Raw genomic sequence first — 12,816 nt, 5'->3', positions numbered from 1 at the left:
AAGGACATGACAGTGAAAGAATTCCTTGATATGAGTGAAGCCTGCGTGTTCTGCAGAAACCGTGTGTTCTGTCCTAGTATATACAGTCAATGGTTCTGTCTGATGCGGCGGAATGAACTTCCTGTTGTGATTCCAGCGTCTGCCGCGTCAAGCAGGATACGCGCACGCCGGAAATACACACTTTCATATTCAGAATAAAAGTACGACATGCCCTTCCTATTTGACACTATTACTTCAGGTGAACTATTGTGCTAATGCGTCCCTAAACACGCCATTGCTCTTAATGCTAGAATAAAAATGTGTGATTTGAGAATGATTAGATAAGATTTAGTCTATAAGGAAAATTATTCACTAAAAGAAGCACCTATTACAGGTGGATTTCAGTATCTTTAGTACTCTTCAGTTTGACTACGTTTATTGTGACAAATACGTTCACTAGAACACAAATGTTTTTGATTAAAAAATGAGCTTAGATGTCACTGATTTTACTCGTGTTTGGGAAAACCCCAGAAATTCTTTTGGAAAATGCACCATTCCCAAAATACTTATAGACACTTAAAAGACCATCCACTGCTAGAAATAAAAGTTTAATCCATTTCAGTCGCTTTTTAGATGGCCGTGGCCCATCTGGAGCTCTACGCCTGGTTTAAGATGTGTTTAAGGGCCCCGAAAATACCATCAGTACAGTTAAACGCTGATGCCGACACATGCAGCACCGAGTAGTAAATAATACTGCAGAATAAATAAGAAATGGATTCGTATAGAACATCCCCCCCTCCATGCCTGTTCTAATATTCAGTTTTACGTTGGAACTGCATCAGAATTCAACTGTATGATCATTTTTGGCAGATGTGTGCTATTAAAAGTGTTTCTGTTTCTGTATATATACTGGACAGCAACACGCGTCGGCACAGCACAATGTAATTTAACCGTATTACAAACCACAGCCTTATTTATTAAAAACAAATGCTGAATGACAAGCTCAGATAGAATCATTATTAGAATGCATTACGTTTCACTAGTGTACATAATGAACTGGCAAGAGAGTGTATATGTTGTCTAAATTAAGGCACAGTTCACCACTAAAAGCCATCTCAACAAACCCGGAAGTATCGCTTTTATTTTGAAAGGAATCCCCCGGATGTTGTTTAGCCGCGTTTATACGTAGATCAGTTTGACAATAGCTTGTTGGGACAAGCCTGACACACATCCACACATTCAACACTAGAGTCGCGGCCTCTCGTCTGGCTCGTTCCCGTGATTCCGCGGCTTCTATCCGCCTATACAAGCGAAACGAGAACCGGAATAAGTCCAGGCTCCTTTGCTGCTTCATCTTTCGGCTTGTAACGGTCGGTAGCCTCCGGTTAAAGCCGGGAATGTGTTTTATTTGACGTTTACATGGCGACTTGTTCTCTCCAGAGCTGCTAGTAGGAGGAGGGCTGCGATTTTTTTATTTTTTTTTTTGGAGCCAGTTACAAGTGATATTGTTGGAGGAAACAGACCCCAGACGGATTTAACTAATTAACTAACTAACTAGCTAGCTAGCTAATAAGTAACCGGCAGCATCTTCTTCGTTGGTGTTGTCCTCGGAGGTCTCCAGCAGCAGCAGCAGCGATGGCAGGAGGACGGTCAGCTGTCGGGCTCCTCGTCCTGGTTTGTGTGCTCTTCCCCCGCAGCGACTCCTTCAACCTGGACGTGGACGGACCATACGTGTACTCCGGACCCGACAGGAGCTACTTCGGCTTCTCGGTGGACTTCTTCAAACCAGACAACCAAAAGTAAGCCCGACCTCAGCAGCGTCCGTGGTGATGAAGATGATGTTGATGCGGATGAAGAAGGGCGGACAAGGAGCCTGTCCCTTCAAACATTCTCAGTTTGCTTCCTTTATTAATCATAAATTACACTAATGTTATACTTAAATACAATTTTGAACTTACTATACTTGACTTAAGCCTTCCATCTACTAATAAATTGTAAACTTTATTGTCATTTCGTATAATACAAGTACATACACTACGAAATGCAGTTTCTAACCAGAAGTGCAAATGGCAAAAAGTGCAAAATAAATCCAATAATAGTGAACAAACTACAACTATTATACAGGCTATGACATAAATACACACATTTAACCCTGTCGAATAGAAACACTGCACTTTTTTTTACTCCCTTTAAATTGATTTGATAGCCTTATTTACTCTTTATTATTTCAAATTTCACATTAAATAAATCATTTGTAGTTCGTAAGTCACACCACGCTGTTCATCATTAAACCAGGTTGTCTTATTATTCTCTTAAATTGAACACTTTGTCCTCGTGTTTCTGGTGTCTGAGGGGTTAAAAACTCACACTTCTCCTCTAAAAAGCTTGATTTAAACGAGTATTTTGAGGCCCAGATTAGTTAAAGTCTCAAAAAGTTTTAAAGGTAAAGATAAGTCAAAAAGAATGAATCGACATTTTTGGATAAGGACTCTCTGGTGAGTCTTTGGAGGGGCGTGACCGAGACGTTGAGAGCCACAGCGCCAAACTAGCTGTCTGTATAAGGTGTAATTGTGTAATTATGTCCTTTAAAACTACTTTAAGTCCTTGAACGCACCACATATGGACCGTCGGCTTCCTTCTGTGGCACATTTTATCCACAGGAATATTAAGCATTGCATAAATGTGGTGCATAAATATGTTGGATTTGCTCTAAACACTCTGCTTTTTGCCATTTTGTAAATTCAAGTGTGTACATTTGTGTTAATAATGCCTTTTAAATCCACACACAAATAAAAGCGTAAGTAGCTGCGGAAACGGCGGCGTGAGATCCTTAAATGACCAAATTTAATCCCAAAATATCGCGCGTCATTGTATTAGCGATAAAGAGGGATTATCTGTGAGTGTGAGGTGCATTTAAGCAGCTCCTTGCCCGAACTCGCAGATACCCACATATTAAAAGATGATTAAGACTTTATGTCGTCTCTGGAACGTCTTGGTAACTGTCATGTCATGTGTCTGTTGTTTTCCTCGTCTTGCTTCCTCCTCTATTCATGGAGTGTCTGTTGGAAAAGATATCAAAGCATCTCGTCTCACGCTGTCACAGTCTCCAGCAGTTTTTCAGGGCACTTGTGCAAGTCTTACAGTATGCGTTTTATTTGTCAGCCGTCACCGAAAGGAAAGAGGAAACAAAAAAACAGCGCTGCCCTCTTGACCTTGTTTTAGCAACGAGGCTCTCTAATTTTGTAATTGTGTCTAATAATTTCCTGTCTTCACAACACAAGTCGAGAGAATATACACCGATCGGCCACAACATCGTGTCACTGACAGGAGACGTAAATAGCATTGACCATCTTGTGACAATTCAGTGCTCTGCTTGGAAACTTTACTCAGACATGTAGCACCCCACCTAGACCAGACCAGATACCCCCCACCCCATAGCAATGACACTCCTTGATGGCAGCAGCCATCCCCAGCAGGATGCAGCCTGACACAGACACACACACAAAAACACTTTAGGAACAACTAAAAAAAAACCATGAAGGTGTTGACCTGGCCTCCAAATTCACTAAATCCCAAACTGATTAAGTATCTGTGGGATGATCCACAGAGGCCCCTCCCCTCAAAGACTCCCCACTAACAACATGCTGTTGCCAGAAACCACAGGACACCCTCAGAAGGACCATGTCCATTATCTGATGAGTCACAACTGTTTTGGAGACCTACACAATATTAGGAAGGTGGTCGTAATGTTATGCCTGATGGGTGTATCTACCTAATACTCATGACAACCTCAAGACTGATGTGTCTATTCATAAAGTCTAAATCCATCCGTTATATAGCTGCCACCGTACTTTTTATACCGCAGCCGTTCTCGTCTACGATTTGCAAATTAGATCATTTTGTTACTTTCCGTTAGCAGCGTGAACTTACAGATAACATAAAAAAGAACAGTGAAGATCGTGAGAACGATAACTTGTGGTGTTCGTGTGTTTGCTGTCAGTCACTGTGAGACTCTTTTTTGACGTGTCATATCTGCAGGAAGTGCGACAGAAGAAGATGATTGTCCCAACGTAATGACAACACTGAATACCATCATTGCCCGACCAAGATGGATTTCACGTTTTTGAACTTCGCTCTTCGCGTGGATTTTCAAGGCCTCGTTTTAATAACTGGTTGTTTTGCTACAAGTTCTCGGAAACATGTCTTGTCGTCTGAGGTTTACCCCATATGGGGCAAACATGCTCAGACGGAATAGATTTATCCTCAACAAGAGCGAAACAATCAGATCATTCACCTCATGTTGTTTGCGTCTGGGCCAAAAAAGTTGCGCTTAAGCACACCGGCAAAACTAATACACTCTCAGTAGTCTCTATTTGCTATTCTAAAGGGAAACTGGTAGAGCTACTATTTCCAGGTTATTCATTCTTGATGATCATGTTGTTGTGAAAATATTTGTATATTTAAATGTTCAGATGAGATGAACATGACAGTGTTGGTCCATCATGTCAACTACCGTGTAGGCTCTTCGTTAAACTGTTGCGGGACTCGCAGTCAAGCTTCAGCATGGTTTTAGGGAGGATGTTTTACGTCCGAGACGGTCCCTGCTCTACGTTGATGCTGCTTGCATTGCTAAACTTGTTGGCTGGATCTCGTACGTTTCGCTTTGACACATGGAACCACAGAAGAAATCCAATGAGCCATGAGCCGATGATTAAGTCCTACTTGTTTTCCATTAATGCTGTAGATATCCTGGGGGATTTTACACATTAAAACATCTTTTGAAACATCTGCTGACTAATTTGTCCGTGTGGCTTTAGACTGTGGCGCAAACAAAGGGCTGAGCGATCGCATGTTGTTGTTGCCCCAGGGCTGAGTCAGACGCCCTGATGCATCCTTTGATCAACTTGAGACTTCCTGTCCTCTCCTCAGGTTGGACGTTCTGATTGGAGCTCCTCGGGCCAACACCTCCGGCAACGTGGTGGAGAGAGGAGCGGTGTACAGCTGCCCCTGGAAGAGCACCTCCAACTGCCAGCTGCTGCCGTTTGACAACACAGGTACCGGAAACCAATGCCTCACGTTGATGCAACTGTATTGTAACCCACCCTTTGCTCAGTTGAGCCATTCAGTCACCTTAGATTACCTGCAATGGTTGAATTAAACTCCTAATTATGGATTAAGTTTTTCTTTTTGCCCTGCATGCAATACAGATCTTTTCATACTCCGTAACAGCCCATCTCAAGTCCCACTCCAATTAAACTAAATTTCCTTCCTGGAGATTCATGAAAGCTTTTCTTATCTTCATGTCTGTGAAGGTTCTCAGTCATCCAGGTCATGGTATATCCAACAAAGGTTCAAAAAAGGCAACCGGACTTGTAGAGTTTTTTGAGAAGACGTTTCACCACTCATCCGAGTAGCTTCTCTGGCGCACCAGTTTTCTGGTTATTAGCATAACAAGTTTTTTCAGGAGGAGTTCCCTATTTAAACCTCAAACTTCCCACCAGTCCCCTAGAACTGAAGAAGCTACTTGGATGAGTGGTGAAACATCTTCTCAATAAACTCTACAAGTCCAGTTGCCTTTTTTGAACCTTTGTTGGATATTTTCTTATCTTCCTTGTATTCTTGATCCCATGTGCAACTAATTAGTTCAGTAAATATTTCTGTCAAAGTAAATGTAGTGTGGCGAGGGTAGCTTGTACCTTGGCTACAGAAAACCTGCGTTCTCTGTTCCAGAAATGTTCTGGTCATCCAACTGGTCATCCCATAAGCCCCCTAACCCTCTCTGGAATATATTTCTCCTTGATGCTGTCTGCAGGAATCGTTTCTCTTGTTTTAAACGTAGCGTCCGTTCGGTGTTTGTTGTTGTTGCAGTGCAGCTGAGCGGACTCCAAGTTTTGTGATGCATATTTGTAGGTGTAGAATGGAGTTGGTAGTATTGAATATCGATCTCCTACTACCACCTCGCCAAACATCCACACTGCATAATTTACAAATATCTGTCTGACTTCACAAGTGACTTTACTTTCCATATTGGTTCTTCTTCTTCTTTTTAATTTGTAGCAGCTTTGATGCTAGCCAACGGACAGGAAGATGGCGTTTTGACTCTGTAGGGACATGGTTTTTGGTCTATAGCAGACCTAAAATAAACAACTACAAAAGATGGCAGGGATTTTAGAAATGCCTAGATCGGCCCCGATACCGATCTCCCGACACCGATCCTTACGTCTCTACCCCTAACCGCCTGCTTTCTCTCTTTAATGTGAAGCAGCAGCAGCAGCAGCAGCAGGAAATGTCGTGTTAGCATTAAGTTAATCCTGTTTTGTTTCAGGAAGCAAGCAAAGGTAATCCAAACTGATTGCAAGAATGTCCACTAGTAATGAGAACGACTACACGTGAAAAGAAATCTATTGAATGGCAACGACCGCTGATAGGATTGTCCTCCACTGAAAGCCACTTCATTTCTAATAACAGACCGTGGCAGCTTTCACAGTCTGCCGTAACAGTGTGTTATTGATGGGATAATAAGGGCTCTGCCCAGCCTTGCCGCCGTTGTCTCATGTTGGAACTCATTCAGGAATGTGTGGCGGAGCAGGAGATGTGTGGACTCGTCCGTGGAGCATGTGTGTCGGCACACTGCTGTTTCCAAGTATTCTGTATATCCATAATGCAAACATCTCTGTCAAGCAGCGATTATAATGGTGTAATTTATCAGTTCCCCTTTATTGTGAAAGGAGGGATTCATTGGTAGCACAGTGACATTAATAAGTTGTTGATATTGTTTTTTTTTCTTTATTCGTTATAAATCGTGGTCTTCCTTTTATTGACTTTCGTAGAATTGCAGTTTTTCCTGTGGGAAACCAGAAGCACTTTCCAGGAACCTTTGTTATTGGTTTTCATGTTTAGCCCGACTGTAACAATGGGCAGTGACATGTTTCTTCAGATGTTATTTGGCATTTTGGATTGATAAAGGATTTACGATTGCTCCAATGAATTTCCGGTCATTGTCCAGCTGTTGGCACCTTCAGCGCTCCATTCGCTATCATTGTTGCTTTCAGATTCAGATTCAGAAAACTTTATTTGTCAGCGGGGGCAATTTAAGGCTCAAGCGAGCAGCGTAACATGCAATTACAGACGTTTTAAGGAGATTAAAAATAAAACAAATGCAAAGTATATACAAGTTACCATGTCTGCAGCAAACAGCTGACAGACAGATAGTAGCTGTAGAGCTAAAAGGGACATACTTTCCTGTAGAGCTAAAAGGGAGTGGATGCTGGACAAACATTTGACAACTCGTGTCTCACTTTCTAGTTCTCCACGTCAACTTTAAAGGAGATTACATGTCAGTGTTTCCGACTTGTTCCCGCTGTCCTCGGGTGGCCCAAAAACCTCAGCAAGATGAAGCAAATGAAAAGTCAATAAAAGCTGTAGACAAAGCATTTTTTCCAACTGGAATCATCTTTAGACCAAAGTGAGGCCGTGTCATTTTCAGAATGAAACTCAGGACATGGCTACTCTTACAAATAAAAAGGTGAATCATAGGAAATAAATGTACCCTTCTTCAGTTCAGTACGCTAAGGCATTTTTACAGCCGCGGCCTTATTTGGTTTACATCTAACGTTGGCTCATATTCAACAACTGTTATTTTGTCTCTCTTTAATGTTATGACTATAAATTCCATGAAAATCTCATGTTATTGCTGGGACGTGATGTGGTCTTACATGAACACGCATTTATTTTCTGAGTTACGGTTTGACCTGAGAGATTTCTGTCTGCTGTTTTTGTCGGTGGTTGGAAGTGGACGTTGGCCGCTCAGTGCATTCAAATCTGATGGCGACCTTTCAGTGTCTTTAAGTGAAAAAGTAGAAGTGCGTGTAAGAGGAGATGAAAGCTCACTTTTTTCTGTGTGAAAAAGACAGTCGAGAGACCAAAGCCAGAAAGACGAGTGGAAAAAGCTCAAGATAAGGAAGGTGTGTAAGATAAGGAAGCAGGAGCTTTTTGATGTTGGTCCTCAGTCTGAAATTACAGACAGACCCAGAATAAATATTAAGAGAAGTCAATAAAAAAAAGTTACAACATGCCATAGTTGAGCCATTTCAACCCTTAAATGTAATTGAGTCCAGACTGTTTTGGATTGACTTGAGTGTGTAGAGCAACAGGAAACCGGTGAATTCGTCCTGATTTATAGTCGGCGTTATCTCCGTCTCACTGGGTGTGGGCATTATTGCCTCAGATAACCAGCTAGTACCCAATGTATGAAAGATAATATTTCAAAACACACCTTATCCTCTAATGAAACAGTGCACGCCGCGGTGTTTGTGAACCACTGCTGCCTCAACTCACTGCCAGACGTTACTTATAGCTTTCATAACTGCCTGGACTCGTCCGCTTTTTCTTTAAAGTAGGCGTCAACAGCTTGAGAAAACCTGACATCGAGAAAACACCAGCCAGAGGGACAGCAGAAATGAGCCTGGTGGTGATGCAACTTAAACCGTTGCTGCGGGGAATCTGAGTTCATGCAGCCGACAGATGCCCGAATGATAACGATGACAATGCGCTGACTTGCCTCAAAGGGACAGGTGTTCGTTTAAACTGTGCAGATTCCTTTTGCGTTGTGCTACATGTACAGAGCTGCAATCTTGTTAAAGATTGGAAACAGTAGGTGTGTTTGTCTTTGAACGCACGGTTCAAACTTGGACGTAAAATACTACATGAAGGACGTGAGGCGTGTGATCTGCTCAGTGGAGAAAAGGGAAAAAGAAACAGATTATTTGTGAATGCTTGAAAATTAGCAAATTAGCATTAGAAATGAGTTGCAGTGTTTGCATTTATCCCAAATTATAGAGGCTCCTGCTGTCAGGCATACAAAATGTCCAATAAAGCCTAAAACGGATTGACAGAAGTGAGGATATTCTTGAAAAACAGCAACCCAACTCGATAACCATTCTTTAATAATGAAACCGCCAATCACAGCAGCACAACTGTTGTGCATTCGCTTCTGAACAGATAAGATCTGACGGCGATCCAACCGCAAAGCAACCAGACGGCAATGTCCGTATTTGAGTTACTGCAGCGAGTTTTGTTTGGTCGTTGGTTGGTAGACGGTGTCCTGGAGTTGTGTCCTCATCTGTTGAGTTTCAAACAACTCCTCAAAGCCTCTCTGCAGCTATTTTCTTGCATGGCATCGCTGCTTTCCAGTGTATTTGCAAGTTGTAAGCAGGTTGTTTTCTGCACATGTAGACCTACAAAACCAAAGGAAATTCCCTAATCTGCATTAACTTCACGCTCTAAGTCGGTGTATCATTCCAAGTCAGTTTTTCCCGACAAAACTGCACAACTGGTTAGATTTATTGCATTTTAAAGACATTTGGACATTTTTTACATATACTGGAAAACCTTCAGGGTATGTACACTTTACGTATTTTATCTTCAGCTGGAACAAGTTCAAGAAAAGGCGAGAACACTGGAGACAAAATATTGACGGAAAGAGGCGCTGAAACCAAAATAGCAAGAGACGGGGAAGTTTGTGTTTGTGAGAGTCGTTGTGTCGTTGAGTCTAGTTTGGTATTCTGTGGGAAACCTCAGCCACGAAAGTAGGAAGTAAAAAACACGCCACAGTAAAATTGTGGCGCCCTGCCCCCGTCCAGATACACAACAGAGACCGCTGCCTCGGCACACGCACTGACGCATAAAGCCTTTCAGACACGGAATATCTAACATCTCAAAGTGATGACCGTGTGTCATTTAAGACATAGAGACATTCCTTAAAGTCTCATTCAGACACGATACAGAAAGGAGAAGCATAGGGCTGTTTTCTCTCCTTTCCTGCAGGCTGCATCCCAGATGAATTGCAGACATATTTTGTTGCTCAAGTTAATTAAAGGCCAGCTTCTTCTCATTATGAATTCACTGGGGGCATTTCTGCAGCAGTCCCATCATTTCACGTTATCACAGAAGATGCTTTTTACTTTCAATATGCGACAGATCTGATCGGACATTTTGTGAAGACACGTGTTAAGGCAGAGCTGTTGCATTGGCTTGTGCAGCTGTTCATAATAAAGTGGCAACTAAGCTTTTAATTCCTTTCTACTCTAAATGTTTCAGATGGATATGAGCAACTGTGCTGTTCTTCTCAGTTACGTTTGGGCCTTATAATGAGAGAGGAGCATAGGTTATTATTACAGTAATAACTATAACTATAGCCTGTCTGATGCTGGATTCATGAATCTGATAATAATATATCAGCCCATAGTTGTGTTTTAACCCAAACACAAAATAAACAAACACTTCTAGAGGACACATACTGGATATTTCAGTGTAAAAGAGGCTTGACTAGTCTCATATCTATTATCGTTTGTCTTACTCGTCCGTACACTGATTTGTAATGTCAATAACTTGACACCAGCTCATGTCTGAGCTCAGCCAAATGATTGCTGTACGTTCTCTAGCTCCTAAAAGTTTGTTGAACACTTGGCTTCTTGCAGCAGGCTGTTCTAGGACGGTTATGTCCATAAAAGGTGATTTTGGTCTCACGCAGCCCAAGCAAATCTTGTAGAGCAGCAGGCATGTTGCACAGAGTGTTTACTCTTCAGCTGCGTCCGGCTTGTAGCTTTGAATTACAGTCGAGTGGACAAGCAACAAGCATCTGCCCTGCCGGAGTGCTTCTGAGCATAACACTGTAGGCTCTGCGCACTCAGGCAGAAACCAAAAGCTCGCTGTCGTTGTTTCCTCTGGCTGTAATGCTGCCAGTGAGTGGCCTAGTTTTATCGGCCTGTGAGTGTGTGTGTGTGTGTGTGTGTGTGTGTGTGTGTGTGTGTGTCCTCTTACAATAGAGGCCTTTGTGGTTGATTTGACCGGCGTGATCACTGGCCGAAGCTTTACTGGACCAGAGAACAGAATTAACTGGAATATTTCTGTGTTTGTGTTGCATGACTCAGTGTTGGTCTGTCTTTGTTCAGGCCCTTCACATTATGATTCATCACAAACTTTTGGTCCTGTTTTTGTGTCTTTTGTCAGGAAGTGTGGTGAAAGAGACAGTGATCTACAGTTTACTCAGATTGTGCTTTCTAATCACAACTTATTTTACGTATTTCCAATTAAATGTTTCATGTGCCCATCTGTTTATTGAGCTGATTGACTTGAATACACTTGCACCCTTAGAGTAGATTCATGCTAAGCTGTTTACATCTGTAAAGGCTTCTTTATTAGACGAATAGTTTAAGGACTTTTCCTCTAGTGCCACCATGAGGTTAACGTGTGGTTTTGTGGACAAATACATCAACAACTATTGAAGGGTTTGTCCTTAAACATTGTTCAGGTATTCTTGGATTTAGTACCGACATTCCCATTATACTCTGCTTGGCTTGTGTTCACGCTAATTAGCAATTATTACCAACGTATTAAATGAAAACAGTGAGGATAGTAGACATCAACGTAAGCAATGCTAGCATGATAATGTTAGCATTTGCCAATCACAGAGCTCCTGACATGTCGTGTTTCTCAAGACGTTACTGCAGACATTAACTCATTTCCTCGGTTAAGGAGTGACGCCATCCATTGACAAACAACAACTAAAGAGGGTCTGTTGTCATAGCTGCAGTGCCTTTAAGATGGTAACGAGCTGGCAGGAAACGCTTGGCATCATGGCCGGCTGATTCACAACCATAATTACAGATGAATCCATTTGTACCTTATCCACAAAATCTGGTGGGCAACAAAAAAAAAATCCCCTAGCTGTAATTTATCAACCGAGCACACCTCTGGGAATCAGAAGACCTTCAGCAGCCACAGCCAACATTCGTCAGCAGGCGTGGGTTTCCTGCCATGATTGGAAAATCCCAAACATTTCCTCGCTGCCTCCCTGTAATATCCCATTAGCTGTGTCTTGTTGGCATACCGCGTCAGATTTGTGTTTGATAGCGTTGTCTTTAACCATCTGGCTGCAGGTTGAGAGCTGCTGACATTGAAAACACAGGATTAATATACTGTACATACAGTATTAGCCAAACATTTGGGTTCATTGTCTCATTCACGGATTTCTCTTTAAATTTACATTTTCTACACTGAAACAAACATCATACAAGTTGAACACATAGTAAACAAGTTAATAAAAAGGGTATCAAATTTAATTTGGTAGCCAGGGTTCATCATAATGACAACTTTGCACACTGTTTGCATCATCCTAACCAGATTTATGAGGTTGTCACCAAGAATGGTTTAAATTAGCAGGCGATGCTTTGTCAAAAGTGAACTTCTTGCCTTTTTTGTGGGGCCTTGACACAGAGGGATGTCTGTTGTTCCGGGAAAAGACGTTTATCATTTCCTGTTGACAATGCGTGGGTTGTACATTGCTTGTTTGGGAAAAATCTGAAATGCCAGCATGTTCTACGGCATCTGCAGAGTGTCTTCCAAGAAAGGTCAAGTAAGCTTCAATATAGTCATTATAAACAGCTCCATCTGACTTGTTGTCTACCCAATGAGGAACTGAAGGAGGTACTTGGATGTGTGGCGAAACATCTTCAAGAAATTTCTTTCCTTTCTAGTGTGTTTCAGACAAAGAGTGGTCTTGTGCTGTGGTAGTGATAGAAAATATCCCTCTTAGGCTGTTGTGGTAATCTGTGTTATTGCAAGAATTGCTCAACTAAGTAAACAGATCTGATACTTCATCATTATTCAATGACATGTCGATCTGGAAAATATCAAGAGCTTTAATAAAACCACCGGTAATCAAACTGGCTTTCAATAGGACTGTCTCGTCTCTTAGAAGTGAAACCAAGAGTTCCGTTTGCAGCTGAGGTGGCAGCCTCAGAAACCGCCAGTAAACAACACCTCAGATTAACCACG

General features: G+C 41.9%; 1 protein-coding gene across 1 annotated transcript in view; it reads left to right on the top strand.

The window, feature by feature from the left end:
* The first annotated feature begins 612 nt into the window (after window positions 1–612).
* Window positions 613–12,816, top strand: part of itgav (integrin, alpha V) — a 47,118-nt gene continuing 34,914 nt past the window's right edge. The window contains exons 1-2 of the mRNA XM_084545209.1: window positions 613–1,778; window positions 4,909–5,033. Coding sequence (XP_084401335.1) covers window positions 1,615–1,778; window positions 4,909–5,033 — 289 coding nt within the window. The 5' untranslated portion in view covers window positions 613–1,614. The remainder of the gene's footprint in view (window positions 1,779–4,908; window positions 5,034–12,816) is intronic.

This window comes from Chelon labrosus (assembly GCF_963514085.1).
Source record: "Chelon labrosus genome assembly, chromosome: 5".
NCBI lineage: Eukaryota > Metazoa > Chordata > Actinopteri > Mugiliformes > Mugilidae > Chelon > Chelon labrosus.
The sequence above is the reverse complement of the archived record's forward strand: the minus strand, read 5'-3'. Positions and strand labels throughout refer to the sequence as shown.